General features: G+C 35.2%; 1 protein-coding gene across 11 annotated transcripts in view; it reads left to right on the plus strand.

The window, feature by feature from the left end:
* Positions 1–22,345, plus strand: part of SMG7 (SMG7 nonsense mediated mRNA decay factor) — a 78,779-nt gene that overhangs the window by 41,877 nt on the left and 14,557 nt on the right. For all 11 annotated transcript variants that reach the window (XM_037506275.2, XM_037506281.2, XM_037506282.2 and 8 more), the window contains 10 exons: positions 1,910–2,027; positions 3,779–3,911; positions 9,326–9,497; positions 10,658–10,729; positions 11,578–11,728; positions 12,100–12,235; positions 16,083–16,245; positions 16,575–16,731; positions 19,387–19,457; positions 21,155–21,215. In XM_037506275.2, the coding sequence (XP_037362172.1) occupies positions 1,910–2,027; positions 3,779–3,911; positions 9,326–9,497; positions 10,658–10,729; positions 11,578–11,728; positions 12,100–12,235; positions 16,083–16,245; positions 16,575–16,731; positions 19,387–19,457; positions 21,155–21,215 (1,234 nt within the window). The remainder of the gene's footprint in view (positions 1–1,909; positions 2,028–3,778; positions 3,912–9,325; positions 9,498–10,657; positions 10,730–11,577; positions 11,729–12,099; positions 12,236–16,082; positions 16,246–16,574; positions 16,732–19,386; positions 19,458–21,154; positions 21,216–22,345) is intronic.

Raw genomic sequence — 22,345 nt, forward strand, 5'->3', positions numbered from 1 at the left:
AAATGAATATTGCCTAGTTGAAAGCATATAATCATTTAATTTTTATAGTTTATCAATGAAAGAATACGTGGATTTAGTGAATAAAAGGAAATGAGCAAGCCAAAAATTAGGAACTATATGGCAGTAACTGTGTAGTGATAAGTATGTGTTCTATAACAGCATGTGCTGCCCTAGGTGGAAAAGAGATATGATAATGGCTCTCATTCTAATTTTTGAGGAATGTAGTAATTCTGCAGTACAATCCATTAAGAGTTAAGCTTTATGGAAATCATGCCTGTTAAGATTTACAATGAGGAGAAAATGGGTTGCTTTGTGGTCTTTTTCTCAACTCTAGAATTACAAACTAATGGTCTCAGAATTAATAAGCAACTTACTGTGATCTTTTTCAAAGAAAAATGGGGAGGGGGAGAAACCTATACACTTTTTCTAGGTTTACTTAGTATAGTGCCTCAGTTCTTCTCCTTATGGTAACAGAATTGTCATCATTTCCATGCTGTAGAATGAGTATCAGTCCTGAACTCCTGTGCTATGCTCTTGTGTTGGCATTATAATCATAATCTGTATTGTGTGACAGAAATTGTACAGGGAGCAATGTTAAGCTATCTGCGCTTTATATGTTTTCTTATGTATTAGACACCCTTAAGTAGGCTTAAAGTTTGACTTATGGGGGGGGAATCATTCTACTGCTCAGAAATGTTAACCACGATACTAATATACTTGTTTAAGTGATAATTCTATCTGATAGATCAGAAATAATGATCCCTTGCAGTCAGTCCTTTCCTTGCCATTGATGAATTGAAGTAGGGTTAAACAAACCTGTAAGTCTATCTATTTACTCATTAAAAGCTTAATAAGGAATCAGGAAGCTGATACTAGCCCTTATTTTTAGTAGCTAGCAAACTCTTGTGAGGATTAACTCATCTGTCCAAGAGATTCTATTTGCAGAGTAGGATTATGGTAGTTGCAGATACTAATAGCAGATGTAAAGAGGAGTGAGGATTATGCTATTATGCAACAGCAAAATAGTAAGTGCAATCAACTGCCTAACCAGCACTTGGAAATATATAATTGAAAAGTCCATTATTAAGTTCTTCCATTGAAGCAGCTCACTGTCAGTTATTGCACTCAGGAGTCTAGTAATTGGAAAGGCTAATGTGCCTGGAGGGCTCTGGCAGGCAATATGGCCCCAATTTGGTATTACATATTGTCACAGCCTGACTTCTCTAATTCCATTTTGCACCCAATTTCTCCTTTGGCCTCTTGAGCACTTTAATCAGTGTCTGCTACCAGTTCTCATCTACATTAAGTGACATGTATAGATTACTCACAAAAATATCTTGCAAAGCAGTCTGCTAATCAATAAAATAACACTCACTGTCATGGCTTTATTGAGTTGACACACATATATAAAAATTCCAAGTAGCTGCTGGACTGTGAGCTGACATGAGGATTCTGTATGGGCAATTATAAGAATTATTCAAAAGAAAGAAAATGTGGCTATGGACAAAGAGATATAGTAATAAGAATAAACAGGCCAACTTGGCAATCCATCATTTCAAATGGGGTGACATCATTAAGGCATGTGATTCCCTATGAAAAGCATACATAGGAATCCAAATAAAAAACAAAGAGGAAGCCATTTGGTTTTTCAGTCTTTCACATTTCATGATATTATTTCAAAGCTCAAAGACAAATATAGAAGCATTTTAAATCAGATTTAGTCATTTACCAAAAGGTAAAAGTTATTTGAAATAGTATAAAATTTTTGTCAAAATGTATGGTATGGGTTTATTAAAGCAGGCTTTTGCTCTGGGGAATGGAGAGGGAAGGATTCACTAGCATGGTAGAATGACCTTAACTATCACTTTATCTGTCTATTTGCTGTTCTGCTTTTTGTTTTGTTATTCAGATTCTAAGCTGGGTCCAGCTGAGGTCTGGACATCCAGGCAGGCTCTGCAGGACCTGTACCAGAAAATGCTAGTTACAGATTTGGAGTACGCTTTAGACAAGAAAGTAGAACAGGATCTGTAAGTATTATCATTTGGGATGTCCCTGTAAGATCAAGAATTCTCACCAAGAGTTAGAGAAGAACAATTTCATTTTTAACTGATCTCATAAACATTTTCAAGAGGAAAAATAAATGAAATTCTCATACTTGTGATTTTTTTTTTTAAAGCAGTAATTGACCATTGGTTTAGTCTTAGGATTAAGCACAGAAATGTTTAGAGTTGAATTTTAAGGCATAAAAAGCAAATATATACATATATATATTTCAAGCACTATGTTACAGTGTTTATATCCTCTGTGTTGTGTTTAGTTCTACATTTAATTATAATAATATAAAGACAGAATTTCAAAAGCAGGCTTTAGACAAATCTTTCTTTGGTGAATGTGATTCTAATTTTCTCCCAAAAGAAATTGTGTTTGTACTGTAAGGAAAGTTCTTCCTCAAGTCAAATTAATAGGTATTCCTTTCCTCCCTCTTCCCTCCCTGACTCCCGCCACTCCCCACCATAAGACTAAAGGAAGATTTTGTATATTTAGGCTATTCCACTCGTTCTTTCTATGAGGGGTGAAATGACAGATGACCAGATTCCCAAGTGAGTAAATAAATTACTTTCATGGAAGACCTTGCCTTATAAATTGAAATAGGACTGTCCTGGTGGAAATTTTAAAATCAGTTAAGAATGTTCTGCTAAGTAATGCCCATTCCTTTAAATTTTGGTAAAGATTAGTTTTTCCTATCTTCTATGCCTTTCTTAGTTACTTTATATTTTTAAGAGATCTAGTAATAGGATTTAATCACAACTATTCAAAACCCATATTTATGACATTGGCATCAGGGATAAGATGTCAAAAATGCTGAGGGAATGATTCTCCTCAAAAATCATTAAAAACCCTATGCTCTAAAGCCTCAAAACCTGACGTTGATAAAGAGTTAGGTACTTTCCAGGTAGGTTTTAAATCCCTATCTGTTTTAGCTTCCTTTAATCAAGCCAATAACATCTTCCTTTCATACTACTATTGTTTGGGAGGGATTTTTTTTTTACCTCTAATTTCCAAGTTAGGGAGTGGTTGTTTTTTCTATACATTGAAGTTAAAATGATTCTCTTTACAGCTTGATAAATGGAAGGTATTTTTAAATAATATGACAGGATTTTAGCATGCCATGTTTCGGCATTGTATTGTTTCTTATTTTAAATAGTCAAAATTGAAATGTCAAAAAATGAGTTTATATTTCAAGCTCTAAAGAAAATATTAACCCCTGGAAAAGTAAACTAGTTAAATGGAAATAGAGCTGGGTGCAGGGGGAAACAGACTTTAGGGAAATAAGAAATATGGCTTTAATATTTATAAAAATATCTGCCCCCCCAACCCATACATGTCACTTGATAGAGTACAAGTGATTTTTTTTTTTTTACAAAAATGTATGGAAATTTGCTAATAGTTCACTTTTACTTTGGTCTACCACTGTAGTTCTGAATTTTACTGGGATTCCTAAATAGGCTCTAACTCTAGTAACTCTAAAAGATAAATAGCTGAAGCCACAGTCTGATTATTCGAACATTTGGTAAGTGTTTACTAAGGTTGGTTGGATTCTACTGCACGTCTAGTCTTGTTCAAAGGAGAGCATAAAGTTATTTAAGTAAGTGAATAACTTTAATGCAAGTTTACTGCCTAGTGTGTTATAACAAACAGTTCTTTCTTGTTCTCAGGGGGACCAGTGTCTGCCCAGTGAGTCACTGCTATACCAAATAGAATTACATTTTGTTTTCAGCTGGAATCATGCCTTTAAGAATCAGATCACAACACTACAAGGCCAGGCAAAGAATCGAGCAAACCCGAATCGGAGTGAAGTTCAGGCAAACCTTTCTCTGTTCCTAGAGGCAGCTAGTGGCTTCTATACTCAGGTAAGTTCTGCATTGCATAACCAGTTTTCCTCGATTTAGTGTTGAATATTCTATTTGTACCTATCTTGTTCATCTAAGTACTTTATGTAGCCACCAAGTGGGCCATCCAGGAGTTGATCATCTATAATTTCAAATGAATAAAAATGTCCCAAATTGTTTACAGTAAGACCTTTAAAAATTAAAGACTCCGTTCTTTAAAAAAATGTTGTTTTGGTTTAAAGGTTGATGATACCATTGTGTGAATAGAAAAAGGGTAATGAGAGCAAAGCCTTAGTAAAACAGCAATAGTCAGTTATAAGTGCTGTCAAAGCAAGATTTATGGGTATAGGTATAATCATTAGGAAAGTAATAGCTATATTATGCCAGGTAAGAAATAGTCAAAATTAATGTCAAGTAAGTTTTTCTTTATAGTAGAATATATTTTGAGTTTCAGATGCTATTAAACTATCTATGAAATGAAGTAAGCTTCACTTCAGTTTGAATAATAAGCTATTCATCATCCTCAGAGACTTTCCTTGTCCTTAATTACATCCTGGTACAACTTCCAAATCAGGCAAGGTAAAAAGAAGAAAGCAGAGACCTTTAGAAAACTCAGTGTCATCCATTTTTAACAACATTCATAATTGATAAAATGTTCATATATAAATACTTGTCTTAGAATGACAAAGTTTTGGAGACCTTGCACCAGAAGAAATCTTTGACTAATTCTCTTTATGCTGCTCCTTGACAATTCCTATGTTTGGTCTCCATTTTGGTCTTACCATTTCTTTGACTAAAGGAAAAGAAGACTCTCTGTTGGAAGATATCATTTTAGATAACCACCATCTTACAGAGGGAATTTATTTTACTTAGATTAAAACATCATAACTCATAATTCAGGGAACTCAAGTATGGTTCTTATTCTCAAAATTGATTTTCAAATTGAATACTAACGTTTAGCAATAGAAGTTGATACTTCTGGAGAAAAGGATTGTGATGTGCTACTAACTAGTTCTTAAAGCATATGTTAACCCATTCTGTACGTAACTGAAGCCAACTGTAAAGCACAATACCAGATACTGAAGATATGGAGGGAAATGAGACAATCTTTACCTTCAGGGGTATAGGTATCCAGTCTGTATGAAGAGATGGATACATTGATAGTTCTTTTTTAACTGATTATATAAACAATGTATACTGATTTCAAGAAATTTGAAAATTATACAAAAGTAATATTATTAACCCTCTCAGTTCAAAATAAATTACCACTTTAATATATGTCCTCCTGGTGTTTTTATATCTTAGTACATAGTTGTATACATCCAGTCTTCCAGCCGCTTGATAAATATGTTTTTTTTGTGTTGTTAAACAGTTTGATAAGCTTTTTTATGTGTAACGCATTTTCTCTAATACTGGATAATTTCCTGAGTGCTGATTCTTCATTAGTGATAATGAAAGAGGTCATAAATGAAGTTTTAATACACATTGTTGTTTTCCTATAAGGTCATCATTCATATTTTCATATTTTACTAGTAGTGTTTGCAAGTTTCCATCTTGATACACACTTGCCAGTTCATGTATTTTCAACACAAAAGTAAAATTTATGATTCAGTAAATAACTCATATTTGATTGATAGAAAATAATTTCTTTTAAAATTTTGATTTAGAATTTTTTTAAATACAGGCATTATTAGGTTGGATTTTTTTTTTTGCAATAGTTTTTTCTTATAGATAAGCCTTAAGTGATGACAATAATTACAAAGGAACAAGTTGATATTATAATGCAAATCTTAAAATGTGAAAATAACCTATATCGTACAAAAGAGTAATGTTTGTAAAATGAAAATGAATATGAAAATACTGTAAATTATGTTTATGAACATTTTTTAAGATGATGAGAAAATTGTGTTATTGGTAGAAAATTATGTATATGTTTGACTATATGTTAACATATAGTTTGACCATATGTTAATTGACCACCACAGTTCAGTGGGATACTGACAAAAATGGATCTTCCTTCCCCCGATCACGCCATTCATCCCTGCTTTGTTGAATCTCAAATTTTCATCATAACATCTTAGACAGATTTCTATAATATTCTGGTTACTTTTAGGTTTCTGAAATTTAGTCCAGTTTTAAAACTCCACTTTCATTTCTGATTCAAATTCATTTCTGATTCTTTACCTTTCCACATGCAGTGAAAGCTTGAACTGTGAACATAACTGAAGTAGGGGAAGTAGGAACTTGATGCACCTAGCCCTGGCAGAGGCAGAAAGAAGGCATCCAGCGTCTATTCAGTTTTATAATAGTTATAATACAGATTGGTTTGTCATCTTGACAAATTTCCAAGGGTGTAATTGGACATTGATATATCAAGGAAAATATGCAAGGAAGCAAAAACCATTTTTATTAAGAGGGCATGGTATTGGGAAAAAAAATTTTATAAGTAGGTGAATAATAAAATCATTCAAATGTTCTTGGCTATATTCTATAAAGATAGTCTTGACTTTTTGGCTTTCATTTTGTTAGCCATTTAAATAAAGCAGGTAAATAAAGCAGGTGAAATAAAATCAAACCAGTGCCAGAGTAAAGAGGTAATATTCTGCTGTAGGTGTTTGTTTTGTTTTGTTTTTTAAAGAACAGAGCAGTAGTCCTTACTCTAAGAAAATGAGAGCCAAAAAGAAAGCATTATCATCTTTGTTTATGTAGTCAACCAAAAGGTGTTATTTCTATACTTTCATAATTAGATCTCCATTCTTAGCATAGAGTGAAGAGTTGAAGAGCACTGAAATAGTGTCATCGTTTCCACAAAATAATTGTCAATACAGTTTGCTCAATTTAGGAAACATTTGTTTCTATTCTTTGGTTTTACTTTGTTTCTGCATCTAAACTAACTAGAGCTCTTTTACCAAGGATCCTTATGCCACCAAGAACTTGTCTGATGTCTCCACCACAACTCCTGTGTTCAGGCAAACATTTTTTTATAAGATATCATACTTGATGTTCCAACTGTATTTGATTTCTTTTTTGTGAATACACTCTTTTTCCTCTTGGTAGATGTTGAGCCTTGCCTAGTTGGTCCAGTATGTTCTTTCAGTAGCTGCTAGATTCAATTATTTATCCTCTGTCCTATATCTTTCTTCTGCCACCTTTCACAGTCATATGTTTTGGGTTTTTCGCCCCCCATTTTATTTGGTTCTTTTCTTCTACTTCTTGCCTTTTGTATTTCTGACTATATATTGCCTTCTAGGCATACACTTTTTTGCCAATTTAATATTGGCAAAATCTTGCCCATTACAAATGTGCAGGCATAAGTAAAGATGAAGCAGGTAATTCCAATGCTTCGTGAGAAAGGGTGCATAGAATTTATATTCAGCTATAAAGGTGGTTTTTATCTGAGGAGAACGGTATGGACATTTCAAATTCTTCTGAGGTGGGTCCTCAGGGTGTCTTATTTTGTATTTGAATTCTGCACATTAAGAGTGGTGATAGAGGGCCTCCCCGGTGGTGCAGCGGTTGAGCGCTGGGTTGCGAGGCTGCCCGCGGCCTCTGCGGCGCCGGTTCGATCCCTGGCTGCTCCCGGCCAGGAGGAGGGTCCCACATGGCGCGCAGACCTTCCTGCCGCCCGCTGCTCCCCTCAGCAGTGTACTTCGGTACTCTGGCTCTGGTGAATTCTCTCACCCTCCCGCGCTTCTGACTGTACCCAGTGCATGTAAAAACAAAACAAACAAACAAATAAAATAAATAAATAAAACATGCCTCTATTAAAAAAAAAAAAAAGAAAATACTTAAAAAAAAAAAAAAAAAGTGGTGATAGAATCAAAGTGTTTCTAATTCTGTAACTTTAGTCAAATCACTTGATATTTCTGTTGCTTTCATATCCTCATCTGAAAAAATGAAAAACTTTTTACCTACATATATTGTACTGCTATTAGAATATCACAAAGATAAAGGAGACAGATATAGCAAATAACCTGGGAATGAAATTTATTGCAAATGTAGAACATTTATGACGGAAGCTAGCTATCATGTTTTATATCTCTCCCTGCTTCCTCTCCCCCTCCATCTTTTCCTTTCTGTCTTACCTACCTTCTGTCTCACCTACCTTTGCACCTGACTTGCTCATTTGGCTGTGAGCTCTTTTAAGGCTTCATATTTTAGTCATCTCTGTATGTTTGTTGTCTCCCATGATGTCTGATAAAATAACCAAAAACTTGAATGACTATTTTTAAGTAAATATGTAAATGAATGATGATAGAATGTGAAGAACAGTGGAGGGATGGAGGGGCAGAGGGGTGGGGAGGAACAGTGAAACCCTGGGGAGCAAGGTGAGAGGACAAAAGCCTTTGAATGGAGAAGAGTGAAAGGATTGATGTAGTGAGAGAAAACGCTCAGTGATCATCTAGAAGATCAGCTGTTTTAAAGGCAGCAGAGTTCCCACAGATGACTGAAAAATGTCCATTGTATTTGGGTCTTAGATAACCAGTTGTTGTATTAATAACAGTTTCAGTAGTGGTAGTGGGTAGAGGTTGAGAAGAGGGGGTTTGTGTGGAAGCCAGCTTTACTGAATTAAGGAATTAAGGCAGATCTGGTATATGTGGACCCCTTTAATGGAGTTTGGCAGAGTAGAGGAGGAGACACTAGAAGGTTGCTAGAAGGGGAATCTGGTGTCAAGAGAGTGTTTTGGTTTTATGTTCTTTGTTGGTCTTTTTTTTATTGTTTGTTTTCTGCGGGTGACACTTGTTATTTATAGGGCACAGCAAAGATAACATAATTGACAGTAGAGAGGGATAATAGGCAGGAGGCAGAAGAAAATGAAGTTATATGCTCAAGCAGAAGAGTTAGCTCTGACCAGGAGGAAGATTCTTTTCTACTGTTAAGATTAGAGAGGAAATAAAGTAAGAATGGGTGGTCTAGATAATGTCAAAAGTTCCTACAGGTCTGTAATACCATGAGATTTGCTGTGTATACAATTAAGTGAAATGATGTAGGGCTTAAAAAAAAAACCTCAAGAAACTCCTAAAGTGTAGGTGTTTTGGCTTGCAGTTTAGTCAGACTTGTACCAACCAACCTTTAATAGTTTTAGTGTGTTTCTAAGAGAATTAGTGGATTGTGATTTTGTGGAGTTTCTTGCCGTTCTTGGCTTCCTAAATATGTCAGAATACCCTCTTCAAATAATGCCTTGCTTTAAAATGCTGTTCCTTTTAGATGCACATCCTATGTCACTCTAAAACTTAAAGAGAAGATATGATTTGTATGAATTGTACTGGTTATCCTATGAAAGACCATCATATATTTTTCCTATATAGTCTTTGCTTAGGGCTCAGCAGTATATGATAATAGGTTTATGTTAACTTATACAAGCTTTTCTGTTAGAGCACTTCTGCCTTGCCAGTTCTGATTTAATACTAAATCTTGCTCATGTTTCCTTTTAGCTATTACAAGAACTGTGTACAGTGTTTAATGTAGATTTACCATGCCGTGTGAAGTCTTCCCAGTTGGGAATTATCAGCAATAAACAGACGCATACCAGCGCCATAGTGAAGCCACAGTCTAGCTCCTGTTCCTATATCTGCCAGCACTGCCTCGTCCATCTAGGAGACATCGGTGAGCTTTTGGTGTGAAAGAATTAATAATACTTTTTTTTCTCTGGAATAGTTACAGAAGGATTTTTTTTTTCCTTAAAACTGAGCGTGCACACAAAATTTAGATTGTCAGAAGAGAAAACTATAAAATGTATTTTAGGCAACTTAGAATTTCTTAACATTTTAGGATTGGCAAAGGATCTTGAAGTGGCTTTCATTATTCAAACTATGTAGATGTAGACAAATAATGAAATTGTAATCAAAGATAAATTTTTCTAAGTGGTGCCTTAGTATTTTTTTAAATTAAAAGTCTATATTTGTTAGGAATTAATGTGCTTTCTGAATTACTTGTTCTGAAGCTAGATTGCCTTCTTTCCTTCCTGCCAGTGCATTAAAGGCTCAATATTTGTTTCCTTTTTACAATTGAATTCGTATTTCCATTTTATATATTTTATCTTGGAATGTTATGTAACTTTCTTCTTCATTCCCTTAAGATGACCTAAAAAGGTTGTAAAACAAAATAACTATAGGATTATGTTTCAACTGTCCTGAAATAATAAGGAATAGAGAACATTAGTGCTTAAAGTTAGATTTTAGGTTTCCTAATGTTGTAAATCATTGCCACCATGAGGAGTCACATCAAAATAAGCACTGAACTCTGTAGAGAAATTCAGTGAATAGTGTATTTCGGCTGTTTTGCTTTCAGTGTGTGTTATAGTTAATATTGTAATAGGTATGAGGCATTTTTCAAAATCACTTTACAAGCTATTGAAGAAATACATAGTTTTCACATCACATTGTATAGTATTTTTTGTTTTGTTTTGTTTTGTTTTTAAGTGCCATATAACTCACCCCTTCTTGTGGGCCGGCTCCAGGTCACCAGCATAGTCCATAGTGAGAGCTGGTGATGCATGACCCTGGAGGACCTGAAATTGGGGGCTAGGTAAGCTTTAAAATTGCTTACATGCTGAGTGTCCCACATAGGAGAGGCCAGATGGACACCTCACACATAATCCTATAGTTAATTTGTTTTAAAGTATTTTCTGTCTTTAATGATCTTAAATTAAAGTGTGTTTGTTATTTTTAGAATTTAAAACTATAGTTTTGGAAATACTACCATATAGTCATTTTGTTTTTTTGTGTTTATCTTTTTTACTGAGTTATCTTTTTTCTCCCTCTCAGCTCGATACAGAAACCAGACCAGCCAGGCAGAATCCTACTATAGGCACGCAGCTCAGCTTGTCCCCTCCAATGGTGAGTGGGCCTTGCATGTTGGTTGAATGTGGCACTTCAGTCATTATAGCAAGATGGAAAGTAACGCTCAAGACTCATCTTCAAATTTTATGAAAGCAAACAGTCCTGAGTTTTGTTATTGTTATGTTTCCCTTTGATGTACATTCTATATGACCAGAAATAAAAATTTTAAAGATTATTTTGTCAGTAAAGCAATATAAGTAGGATGTCCCTAATAGGATCTAAAAATTTCAACAACTCTGGCATTATTAATTGCTTAAAGATTAATTATCTCTTTTTAATACCACCATTTCCCCCCTAGAAAAATTATCTCTTACTACTCAAAAGGTAGTGCTTTTGCCTTTTGATGATCCCAAAATTGGAATTGGCAGTGATTTTTGCATTGAATTATAGCAGAAGTTTGGTGATATAAGTCATCTGTGTTAAGCCAGAAAATTTCTTTTATTCTAAAAGGAGCCCCTTGAAAGACCCTCATGCAGGAATAGTCTTTGGGCACATTCTAAATTTCAGGTCTATGGCTGCTTTCCCAGCACAGTGTCAGAATTGCATAGTTAATGACAGAGACTTGTTGGCCTACAAAGCCAAAAATATTTACTATCTAACCCTTTCTGAAGTCTTACTTGTAGTTCTTTCCACCCTTATTATGTAATATTTTAACCTAAACATCATAATATGTATTGTCACTGAAATGTGCTGTTTCAAATTATATCCGTTTGTAATGAGGTAGTTGTGAGATTTACTTTATAAAGTACACCCCAATAGTCATTTGAGGGGTTAAAAATAGATCATTTGTTGTCTGATAGACTGTGCATCTTGGGTTACTTTAGAATCTTAATTTCCTTCTCTAGGTCAGCCTTACAATCAGTTGGCTATCTTAGCTTCTTCCAAAGGAGACCATCTGACCACAATTTTCTACTACTGCAGAAGTATTGCTGTGAAGTTCCCTTTCCCAGCTGCCTCCACTAACCTACAAAAAGCACTTTCTAAAGCACTGGAAAGGTAGGGTTGACTTTTCCAAGAGATATTTAAATAGTCTGGTAGCCTTGACCCCTCAAATTCGAGCATATAAGAAATAATGCTAGTTACCTGTGTTTCTCTTCTCTTATGTTTGCCTAATTGCTCAGCATATAGATATATCATAATTGTTTTGTGTATAGTCACTGAATTTCAACCAGTTAGCGTCTGACTGTTCCAGTCAAGGAGTACAGATGCTAAACACTGACACATCTGAGGAAAAGTTAATCAGATGCAGAATCTTCTCCATGTGTATCACGTGCTCAAATAACATGTTTTTGCAAAGCAAAGCCTCCCTTTAAGAGGTTTCAGCCATTTTCCTTCTTAAGATTCATGGATTTTTTTTCTCTTTTCAGCCGGGATGAGGTGAAAACCAAGTGGGGTGTTTCTGACTTCATCAAGGCCTTTATTAAATTCCACGGTCATGTATACCTGAGTAAGAGCTTGGAAAAGTTGAGCCCTCTTCGAGAAAAATTGGAAGAACAGTTTAAGGTTAGATTTATAAACTAGAGAATTTTTTGACTTGTCTGAGTCAGGATGCATAGGGATGCATCTAGAGGGACCTGACTCCCAGTTTTTATGTCATTAATTAACTGTGAACTGTAGGTAAAAGTTGAATTTGAGGCCTGTGAAATTCTTGTGTGCAGCATCCCCTCAATTTAATCTGAGATACGGTCTGTGTAAAGAAGTACAGGATCTCTGTTTTCACTAAGCAACTGCTATTTGGCAAAAAGTATCCCAGTGGGGGGAAAACCTCCTCTCTCTTCAGTCCTTTCCTTTCTCATTGTTAAAAGTACAATTTTGATGATGTCTATATTCTTAGGATTCTGTACCTAATTTATAGGTATTTCCATACAGCAAACCCCAACTCATTTTCTAATTGTGCTTTGATATCCATCAGGATTTGTGGTAGTTTAAAGGAAAGGAGGGCCTCCCCAGTGGCGCAGCGGGTTGAGCACAGTGCTATGAGGCTGTCTGCAGCCTCTGCAGTGCGGCTTCGATTCCCAGCCGGCCAGGGAGCTACCCACATGGCGCGGCAGACCTCTCCTGTCTCACCTGCTGCTCCCCTCAGCAGTGTATGTCAGTCCATCTGCCTGTTCTGCTTCCTGCTCTGTCTGTGGTGAATCCTCTCACCCTCCAGCACCTCTGGCTGGTACCCCAGTTCTTGTATAAAAAGAAATAAATCTTTAAAAAAATAAATAAAGGAAAGGAATGAGGATTTCATTCAACAGAAGTATTTCACTAATTTGGATAGAGGTAGAATTAAGTAACTTTTGTTCTAGTTATATATATGAAAATGATCTTTTCTTAGCATATTAAATTGCCAGCTTAAATGTAGTATAACGTAAAATATGAGAGGAGTCAACGTTAAGTATTAACTAATTTTAATTCATTTATTCTACAAGTATTTGTTATGTATCAGTCACTGTTTTAGTTATTGGGCTCAATAATGAACCAGATACTCTCAAAAACTATTTTGTGGTTATTTCTGGTTATTTGTATTCTGGGAAATTGTCTATAACTGCTTTATAGTTTTACAAGTATTATAGAAGTCTCATATTCCAGAAATTATAGAACTTAAACATAAATTAGCCAATTATAGTCAATGTAAAGTAATTTTTACACAATTATTTTACATGCAAGATGATACTCAATAACTGTAACAGAAATAGTAAGTCTTAAGTTTTAGATCCCCTGCTGTTTTTCTGCTTATCCTTGTGGCCTTTCTAAACTTAGCCCAAGACAGGAGCAGCTAACTTTTTAATACCTTGCTTCTCAGAGAAAAAACAAACGTATCTAAACAGTTTCCTTATACAGAGATATGAAGAGAGAGATATATATATACACATACAGATATATGAAGAATCATTTAGAGTAACATATCTTTGTCTTTCTTGATGTCAGAACTAAAATTGTTTCTTGAAGTTTAAGTCATGATTTGTAAGGGGTTGTGAGGATTCTCTCTTTGAGAACTTAAAAGTCAGATTGACAGCCATCTCTTTTGGATGGTTTTAGGTGCAGTCCTGTTAAATTGCAGGGGATTGGACCAGATGACTTCTTGAGATTGCTTCCAGCTCTGGTTCTAAGAAAGATATATCCCTAAATGGGGAGGGAGAGGGAACCTACCTTAATGAGATCATCTTTATGTAAGTTATTCCAGTCTAGAATCTAGTCAATATCGCATTTGGTTTAACCTCAAACACTAATACTCTCTTCAAATATTTATTTCTGCATCTGAAGTTCTGGTGGATGTATGTGGGCAATCACTAGAATACACTTTAAAGTATCATTCCCACCCTTCAAAGTTAAACATAGTGTGAGGAAGATCTATTTTAAATTTTACCAGGTCAGAAATACCATAACATTGTTGGAGTGACATATTAGTATAATTAAATATCCAAAAGTACTTCTAAAGCATATGTAGGTAATTTGTAACATCCACATGTAAATTTCAGTAAGTGTAGCCAGTAAACTTAGAGAGTTGAGGTTCATTAAAAGATTTAGAGGCTTGGATCTAGGAATTGAGGTGCAAGATTTTTTATGTCTGTTATATATGTGCTGTTTCTTAATGAAACAGAATCCTTCATTGCTGTTGAAAGTTTTATTTAGTAACAATTCTGATCTGATTTTGTTCCCAGGGAGGCCCTTTACTTAACTACAGTATAATACCATCAGAATTTTATCCAATTAACTGAATAATTACACATTTATTCTTTAACTTAAGTATTTTTTGAGTACTTAATGTGCACCATGCACTTTTCAAAGCTTTGGAGCTATAGGGGAGAACAAGGCAAAATCTATGCCTTCATGAACTTACATTATCATTTGCTATTACTAGACTGCATTCACACTCATTAATACTTCCTTGCCTATACTACAAAATCCTTTAAAGGGCTGTGATTTTGTTCTGTAGACATTGCCTTCTAAAGTAAATGCCAAAAGGTTTGTAAATGTAAATAATACATTGCTATATTATGCTTGTGAGAAACCATGTTTGAAAAATACAAATTAATATTTCCAATTTTATGCTAGTATTATGCTTTGTGATAAGTGGTCAACTTAACTAGAATGTTGGATGTAGAGACTGAAGAAGACATTTTCTAGAAGAACTCTGAAGAAAAGAATTTTAGGACTTTTGAGAAAGAAAAATGTTTGATGCCTTTGCAAAAGGGAATGTATATACTGGAGTGGTAGATGGCATGGAGACTGAGAATTAGAACAGGAAGAATAAAGTGGAATGCAGTATTATTTTCTCCACTGATAATGTGAATGATTTTGCTGTTAGAATTACAGAATTTAATTCTGAACATTCCTAATTCTTTATGTGAATAGAAAAATCTCAGGATAGACTGAACAAAGGCAGTGCTAAATTTCTAAGATAGTGGAATCTTTTTTTCACTGATGAGGAACTGTAAGTAAGGTTATCTTTCTCTTACTATCAGACTGTCTAAAAATTTTTCTCAGGAGGAAAGGGTAGTTGCTATGACCAAAGTGTAGGGTGAAGTCCAGATAGCATCTTTAGTAACTTCTTTAGAAACTTGTGTTTGAAAGTATCTTATTGTATTAGTTTAAAACTACTACAGGTATTAAGGTAGAAGGGTGAGTAAGTTGATGTCACATCTGAGCACATAGGTGAATTCTCTATAGCGGTAGTTAACAGGTCACTTTTGACACACAGTTATTAAGTAAAAAATTTGATGGTGAAGATCATGCATGTACTTTTCTAATAAGGGAAATGCTCAGAATAATAATTTGTAAAAGTGTCTAACACATGTTAATGATTGCTTTACTTCTATCATTTACCTGGTATTCAAAGTATATCCTTGGCTACTTAGCTTGTACATAAATGTCTTTAAATGTATCAAGTGTTCCAAAGAGTAATTGTGTGCCAGGTTTTGGAAGTCAAATGTTACAGTGCTTCTTGAGTCTCTTTGTTTGAAATTTTGTTTTTCACTATGTGCTTTACTTTCTGGTCATCAGTCCCAATTTAATATTTTAGTATATGTGCACATCTGATAAAACAGCTTCTGATAGTTGAAGGTGTATACATTGATTGAATGACCCCAAAATATTTTTTTTCTGATCATATTAAAAATGTATGTATTTTTTCGGGGAGAAAGAACTGTGGAAAACAGCTCTGTCATGTCTAGGAGAAATCTCAGACCACATCAGACTCAGTTAAAATACTGGAAAAATACTGGAATTAAGGATGGAGAAGTTTTCTCATCTGTAATTCTACTGTTACCCATTTGGCTCTAGTGCAAATTGCCAGTAATTCTTTTGTCAAAGATGGCTTCTGTTCTTGATAATATATTAGTATCCCTGTCTTCTTTTACAGAGACTGCTATTCCAAAAAGCTTTCAACTCTCAACAATTAGTTCATGTTACTGTCATTAACCTGTTTCAACTTCATCACCTTCGCGACTTTAGCAATGAAACAGAACAGCATAGTTACAGCCAAGATGAACAACTGTGTTGGACACAGTTGCTAGCCCTCTTCAGTGAGTATTAAAACATTTCTTTTGTTCTCTGTGCCATCTTCTTTGAAAATCATAACATTAGCCATTCTCATCATTGTAACAAAGTGACAGAAAATTTGTCCTATATTTCTTAAAATTGACAAGAAGCCTAAGTCCTAAGTTATATCCTTTAATCCACTCACACCCCCTCATCAGCTGTATATGTAACATTTTTAACATGGGGAGAAAAATGCCTTTTAGAAAGAAGCTGTTAAGTAGGTTACAGCAGAAGACTCATAATGATGTTTTAATTTGGACTGGCACACAATTTCAAACATCTTAAGCTTTCTGAATACATTTTTTCTTTTAAGTGTCTTTTCTTGGCATCCTGTGCAAGTGTCCTCTCCAGAACCAGTCTCAGGAGGAGTCCTACAATGCCTATCCCCTTCCTGCAGTCAAGGTCTCCATGGACTGGCTGAGACTTAGACCCAGAGTCTTCCAGGAGGCAGTGGTGGATGAGAGACAGTAGTAAGTGTTCTTTAGAATTTCATTAGCTCTTTTATGCTTGCTTTGTTTGATATTCATAGATATGTAGAAACTCAACATTTCTACAATGGAATACTTTGTATTTTCCACCTACTCTGGAAACTGAAAAGAAGACCTCTTTGTATGTTTTCATTTATTTGTTTGAATTCTTCATGTGAGGCACAATCTTAAGGATTTCTCACTCCCTGTATATTCTTCTTAGTCCTGGTTGCCATCCTGCAGGAAAGGCATTTTTCACATTTCAAACTGAAATAGAAATAAGTTTGTTTCTTATTCATTACAATATGCCCCAATTTTTCTGTTTAGGAGTTAAAGGGAAGAGATTTTTACTTCTTCCATTATTTTATATAAATAAGCTATTTGATGCTGCCTTACAGTAACACCCCATTGGAACTGTGTTTGTTTGCTTTAAGTATTGAAGATTGAAAGCTGTTTTGGCTTCTATCCTTTTTCTCTATAGTAATTCTGACAGTTCTTAGGAACTGTTGATTGTATAATAACAAATCAAAGCTTTCAGTTTACCTTTGATTGTAAGAATAAATACTTCCAATAAAGCTTTGTGGTGAGTAGGACATAATGCCTGTATTATGTAGGAAAATATACCCTGTATATTATGATAGTGGCTATAAGGGAATCTCTGAGATTTCTGCTGTGTAGTCTAGCATCTACACATTGACCAAGGTAACAACCTACAAAATTGCCTAGCCACACTTAAGGTCCTGTGATGCCTCTGTTTCATAATTCTCTTTCCTTTTTTCCTCTCAAGCCTAATCATAAGCTCCTTTATTTTTGAGGTTGTCATGAATAGAATTTAGCAACATAGCACAGCATGCTGTATTACCTCCTTTTCATGTCAGTTTTGGCATTAATAGTAATACATAGTTTTAAGCATTGCTTCCTTATAAAAAATTTTTATTTCTTGACCCGGATATTCTGCTGTTCTCCTTTCCTTGTATACATTAGAACTCATACTTGTGTTTGGTTCAATAAACCATGTCAGTGATGCAATGAAAGAAGAAGTCTGTGTGTTACATTTGCTAATAGAATATTACAATTTATGGGATGAAACTGATATTTTTATTTTGTCTGTGTTCCTGTTCCTGTACAGTGACCCTTTTAACCCATTGTGTTCTGTTCCCATTTTGTATCACGGCAGAAGACATTCAGCCTGAAGAAATAGCTATATTTACAGTTTTCCCTTCCCTACAATTACTCTTCCTCCTGTCTTGAGGATATCTGGAATTATGCCCTTTGGGGGGTTTCATTATATTTTAAATTATGTTACTATTCATTTTAAACACTAACATGGAGTATTTCTCTAAAACTGGAGATTTTTCTTACCTACCATATAGTAACCATATTAACCATTTAGCTTTTAAATAATAAAGCATCCCAATTCCCTTTGTGAACTCAAATTTATGTATATTCAAATAGTCTTCCAATTTCTCACTTTTGGAACTTCTCAATTTCTAGAGCTTATTTTTGCCTATGCTTTTTCAGAATATGTTATCTTAAACTAATAAATATGTAAACTAATGATATGCTTTCTCCTTTGTAGAAAAGCAAAGTCACCCAAAGTAGGGTAATGTGTCATTTAAGTTATCAACTCATGTTCTTTTTATGCAGTCTGTAGTCTTGAGATCTCATATTTGTTGCATATATTGTATTTCTAGTCTAATACACTTCATTTTAGGTTATTAACCTTCTTTTTAACTGTCTCTTATAACTTACACATCCACCTGAACAAATAGACAAGCCAGTTGCATTATGTCCCCCTTTAATAAACCTTGCCCAGTCATACATAGATCATATTTATATTTTTCTAATGTCTGAAATACAGTAGTTATTAATACCTAATATTTATACTTAATGGGATTTTTAAAAATCTGTAATGTCAAGAGTTTAGTATACTTCACTTAGGAACCAAGTGTTTTAATGACAGAACTCACTTCCTACTAGTGGAAAATACATGTTTTAATTTTTTTGTGTTTAAATTAACCAATGCTTCATGTTACTTATGTTTAAATATTTAAATATGTATTTTCTAATTCAGTATTAAAAGGCTTTTTTGCTTTTCAAATCCTGAAATATTTTTATTTTGTAATACTTTTGCAAAAATTAACTGTTTAGAAGCAAGGGTCTTGTAACAATGTGTGGACTTTCTTGCATCAGACAGAAAAAGACATTATTCATCACTTTGAACTGAAAATGTGATTTTACTGTGGTATAACCCTACCCTGTCACAGATTAAGACTTTACAATGGGTTCCATGTCTAACAATGTATGGGAAAACTAAAAAACATGGTATGTTGCTTCTCTGGTCAGAGTTTTCTCAGTAAATATCAATTTTTGATGTTTAAAACTAACAAGTTATTTTTACTAGTTGTTGAATTAGGAACCTGGGGAATAACTTGTTGTAGTACATCTCTATCATGGAAATTTGACTTTTTGGGATATCTTCCAGCCAATTATCTCTGACAAGAGGTTTAGGAAATTATACAGCCTCTTAGTGCTGAAACAAGGGAAAATATATACAGAATTTTGGGCCTTTTTGTAACATTTTGATGGCTTTTCAGTATTCTGAAAAATATTATGTGTATATTAAAAATAATATGAATTATTTCTTTAATTTCATAGCATTTGGCCCTGGTTGATATCTCTTCTAAATAGTTTCCATCCCCATGAAGAAGATCTGTCAATTATTAATGGTAAGGTCTACCTTAACCTTGTATGGTTGATACTGTTCTCCATCATTAATAGTGAGCTTAAGGCCAGAGAAGAACAGGTATCTGTTGTTAAGTGTTTGACTTTAAATTCAATATCTCAAGTGATTTTTGAATTGTACACTAAGTGGGTGGAATAGCAGTAATGGTCTTCCAGTTTTTTTCAGTAGTTTATTCTGTTTAATTATCTTTTAATTAAGAGTCCAGAGAGTGCAGTACCTTCACATTCTTTCCCTGTTCTTCCCTGCCTCATTCTTACAAAGGTTTTTAAAGGAATTATTATTGTGAACAGCATTACTCTATTAAAGTAATACCTGATAATTACACAACGTTTGTGCATACAAACAATAAAGAGCACATCGTTCTCTCATACAGAAATGGTTTGTATTATTCACATGATAGTATTTTTTTTTTTTTTAAAGATTTATTTATTTATACAAGCACTGGGTACAGTCAGAAGCGCAGGAGGGTGACAGAATTCACCAGAGCCAGAGCGGGGAGCAGAACAGGCAGACTGACGAAGTACACTGCTGAGGGGAGCAGCGGGCGAGGCAGGAGAGGTCTGCGCGCCATGTGGGACCCTCACCGGTGGCCAGGGATTGAACCGGCACTGCAGAGGCTGCGGGCAGCTTCACAGCCCAGCGCTCAACCGCTGCGCCACCAGGGGAGGCCCCACATGATAGTATTTTTTTGGTCCTTTTTCTTATGTGTACATATGCACAGCTTTGTACCTACTTTTTTTTTTTTTTTAAGATTTATTTTTCATTTATACAATGGCTGGGGTACAGGCCAGAGGCGTGGGAGGGTGAGAGGATTCACCAGAGACAGAGTGGGGAACAGAACAGGCAGATGGACCAAAATACACTGCTGAGGGGAACAGCGGGAGAGACAGGAGAGGTCTGCCACGCCATGTGAGAATCTCCTTGGCTGGCTGGGAATCGAACTCGCGCTACAGAGGAGGCTGTGGACAGCTTCACAGTGCCGTGCTCAACCCGCTGCACCACCGGGGAGGCCCTGTACCTACTTTTTAAGTTTAATATGTTGTTAGCATTTTCTTTTTTATTCAGATATTTTGAGACATGATTTTTACTGCTGCATAATATTTTGTCCTATGAATATGCTGTGATTTATTTAATCATGATCCATTTACTTAAAAATTTCCCCCATTATAAGTAATCCTGCACTGAATAACCTGCAGTTGACTCCTTTCTGATTATTTTTCTTTCATTAAGTCAGTGCTCCACACAGTGTTTTTTGCAAAAGAATCACCTGGGATCTTATTAAGATACAATTTATGATTCAGTAGATTTTGAGATCATGCCCAAGATTCTGCATTTCTTACAAGCTCCCAGATGATGTCAGTGTTGTATTCAATACTTTGAGTAACCAGGAGATAATCTACACATTGGGATTACTAGATCTGAGACTATGAATTTTTACGAAAGCCCAAGGTACCATCATCCTCAATATTAGGTGTGTATTAGTGCAGTGTTAGGGCCTAGTGGCAGCAAGCAGGTACTTGACAAATCAGTTGTTTCACCAGAATTACTATAAAGAAGAACAGAACTGTGAGCTTTAAAGATTCTTTCTGTAGAGCAGTTACTCTTTTCTTTGTTTGATGAACAGTATTCTGTTCAACCATTTTTTATTAATACAAATCTTGATTTCTACTCTTCTCCTAGCTACACCACTTCCTGAGGAGTTTGAGTTACAAGGATTCCTGGCTTTAAGACCTTCTTTCAGGTGGGTGGCAGCTTAAGGAGGTTTATTTCATTGCTAGTGAGTGCACTATTAAAATCAGGCTTGGGTGTAGAAGAACCTAGGATCTGTCCTAGTTTTGGCTTATTTTTTTAGAAGCAATACGAAAGTCTTGATGTGAAATAGATTTGTATATGCCTTGCCTTGTAATATCAAAAATTTTAAAGGCACAGAAAGGGATATTGCTTCTCCCAGGTGATTTTTATTCACTGCATTCTGCTTCTTACACTTTTCTTGAAATTAGAGGGAAGGGCAGCTCTTCTACCCGCATGTGACTATACAGGTGCCTTTTATTCTTCCTCAAGATTTGGAAACAAATGTATAACAAACGGGTATCGCTTCCAGTTTTTCTTATTAGTAATACTGAATAAACTGCTCTCCTCATCATTTGTCTCTTTTCCTTCCTGTCTTTCAGAGGAGTATGTTTTTAACTCCCTTTTAAGTCTAACATTTGATCTGCTTCCTTGATCTCATCCCTTTTTTACTTCCCCAAGAATCTTGCTCCAGTTATTTTACTTTTTTTGTATTTATTTCCAGTACCTTTTATTACTTCCTGTTAGCCTCTTAATTTTCCAGTATGCCCTATTGTTCTTAAAAAGTAAGATTCATAGCCCCATCTTTCTTTCTTTCTTTCTTTTTTATTTTTTTAAAGATTTATTTATTTATTTATACAAGCACTGGGTACAGTCAGAAGCTCAGGAGGGTGAGAGAATTCACCAGAGCCGGAGCGGGGAACAGAACAGGTAGACTGATGAAATACACTGCTGAGGGGAGCAGCAGATGCGGCAGGAGAGGTCTGTCGCACCATGTGGGACCCTTGCCAGCGGCCGGGGATGGAATCGGTGCTGCAGAGGCTGACGGCTGCTTTGCAGCCCAGCCCTCAACCGCTGCGCCACCAGGGGAGGCCCAGCCCCATCTTTCTTTAATGCTGCCCTATTCTTATCTTCGTTATCAAACTTCTTGAAAGAATAGTGTGGGGTAACCTTACAGACTAATTCACTCCCAGCCACTTCTCAACCTACTGCACCTTAAACTCTCAGTGCTCTCCTCGTTAGCAGTTCTATTAACTTTATAATTTTCATTTTATTTAATTTTCTTTAAAAAAAAAAAGATTA

This window comes from Talpa occidentalis, unplaced genomic scaffold (genome assembly GCF_014898055.3).
Source record: "Talpa occidentalis isolate TD23 unplaced genomic scaffold, MPIMG_talOcc4v2.1 talOcc4.12, whole genome shotgun sequence".
Lineage (NCBI taxonomy): Eukaryota > Metazoa > Chordata > Mammalia > Eulipotyphla > Talpidae > Talpa > Talpa occidentalis.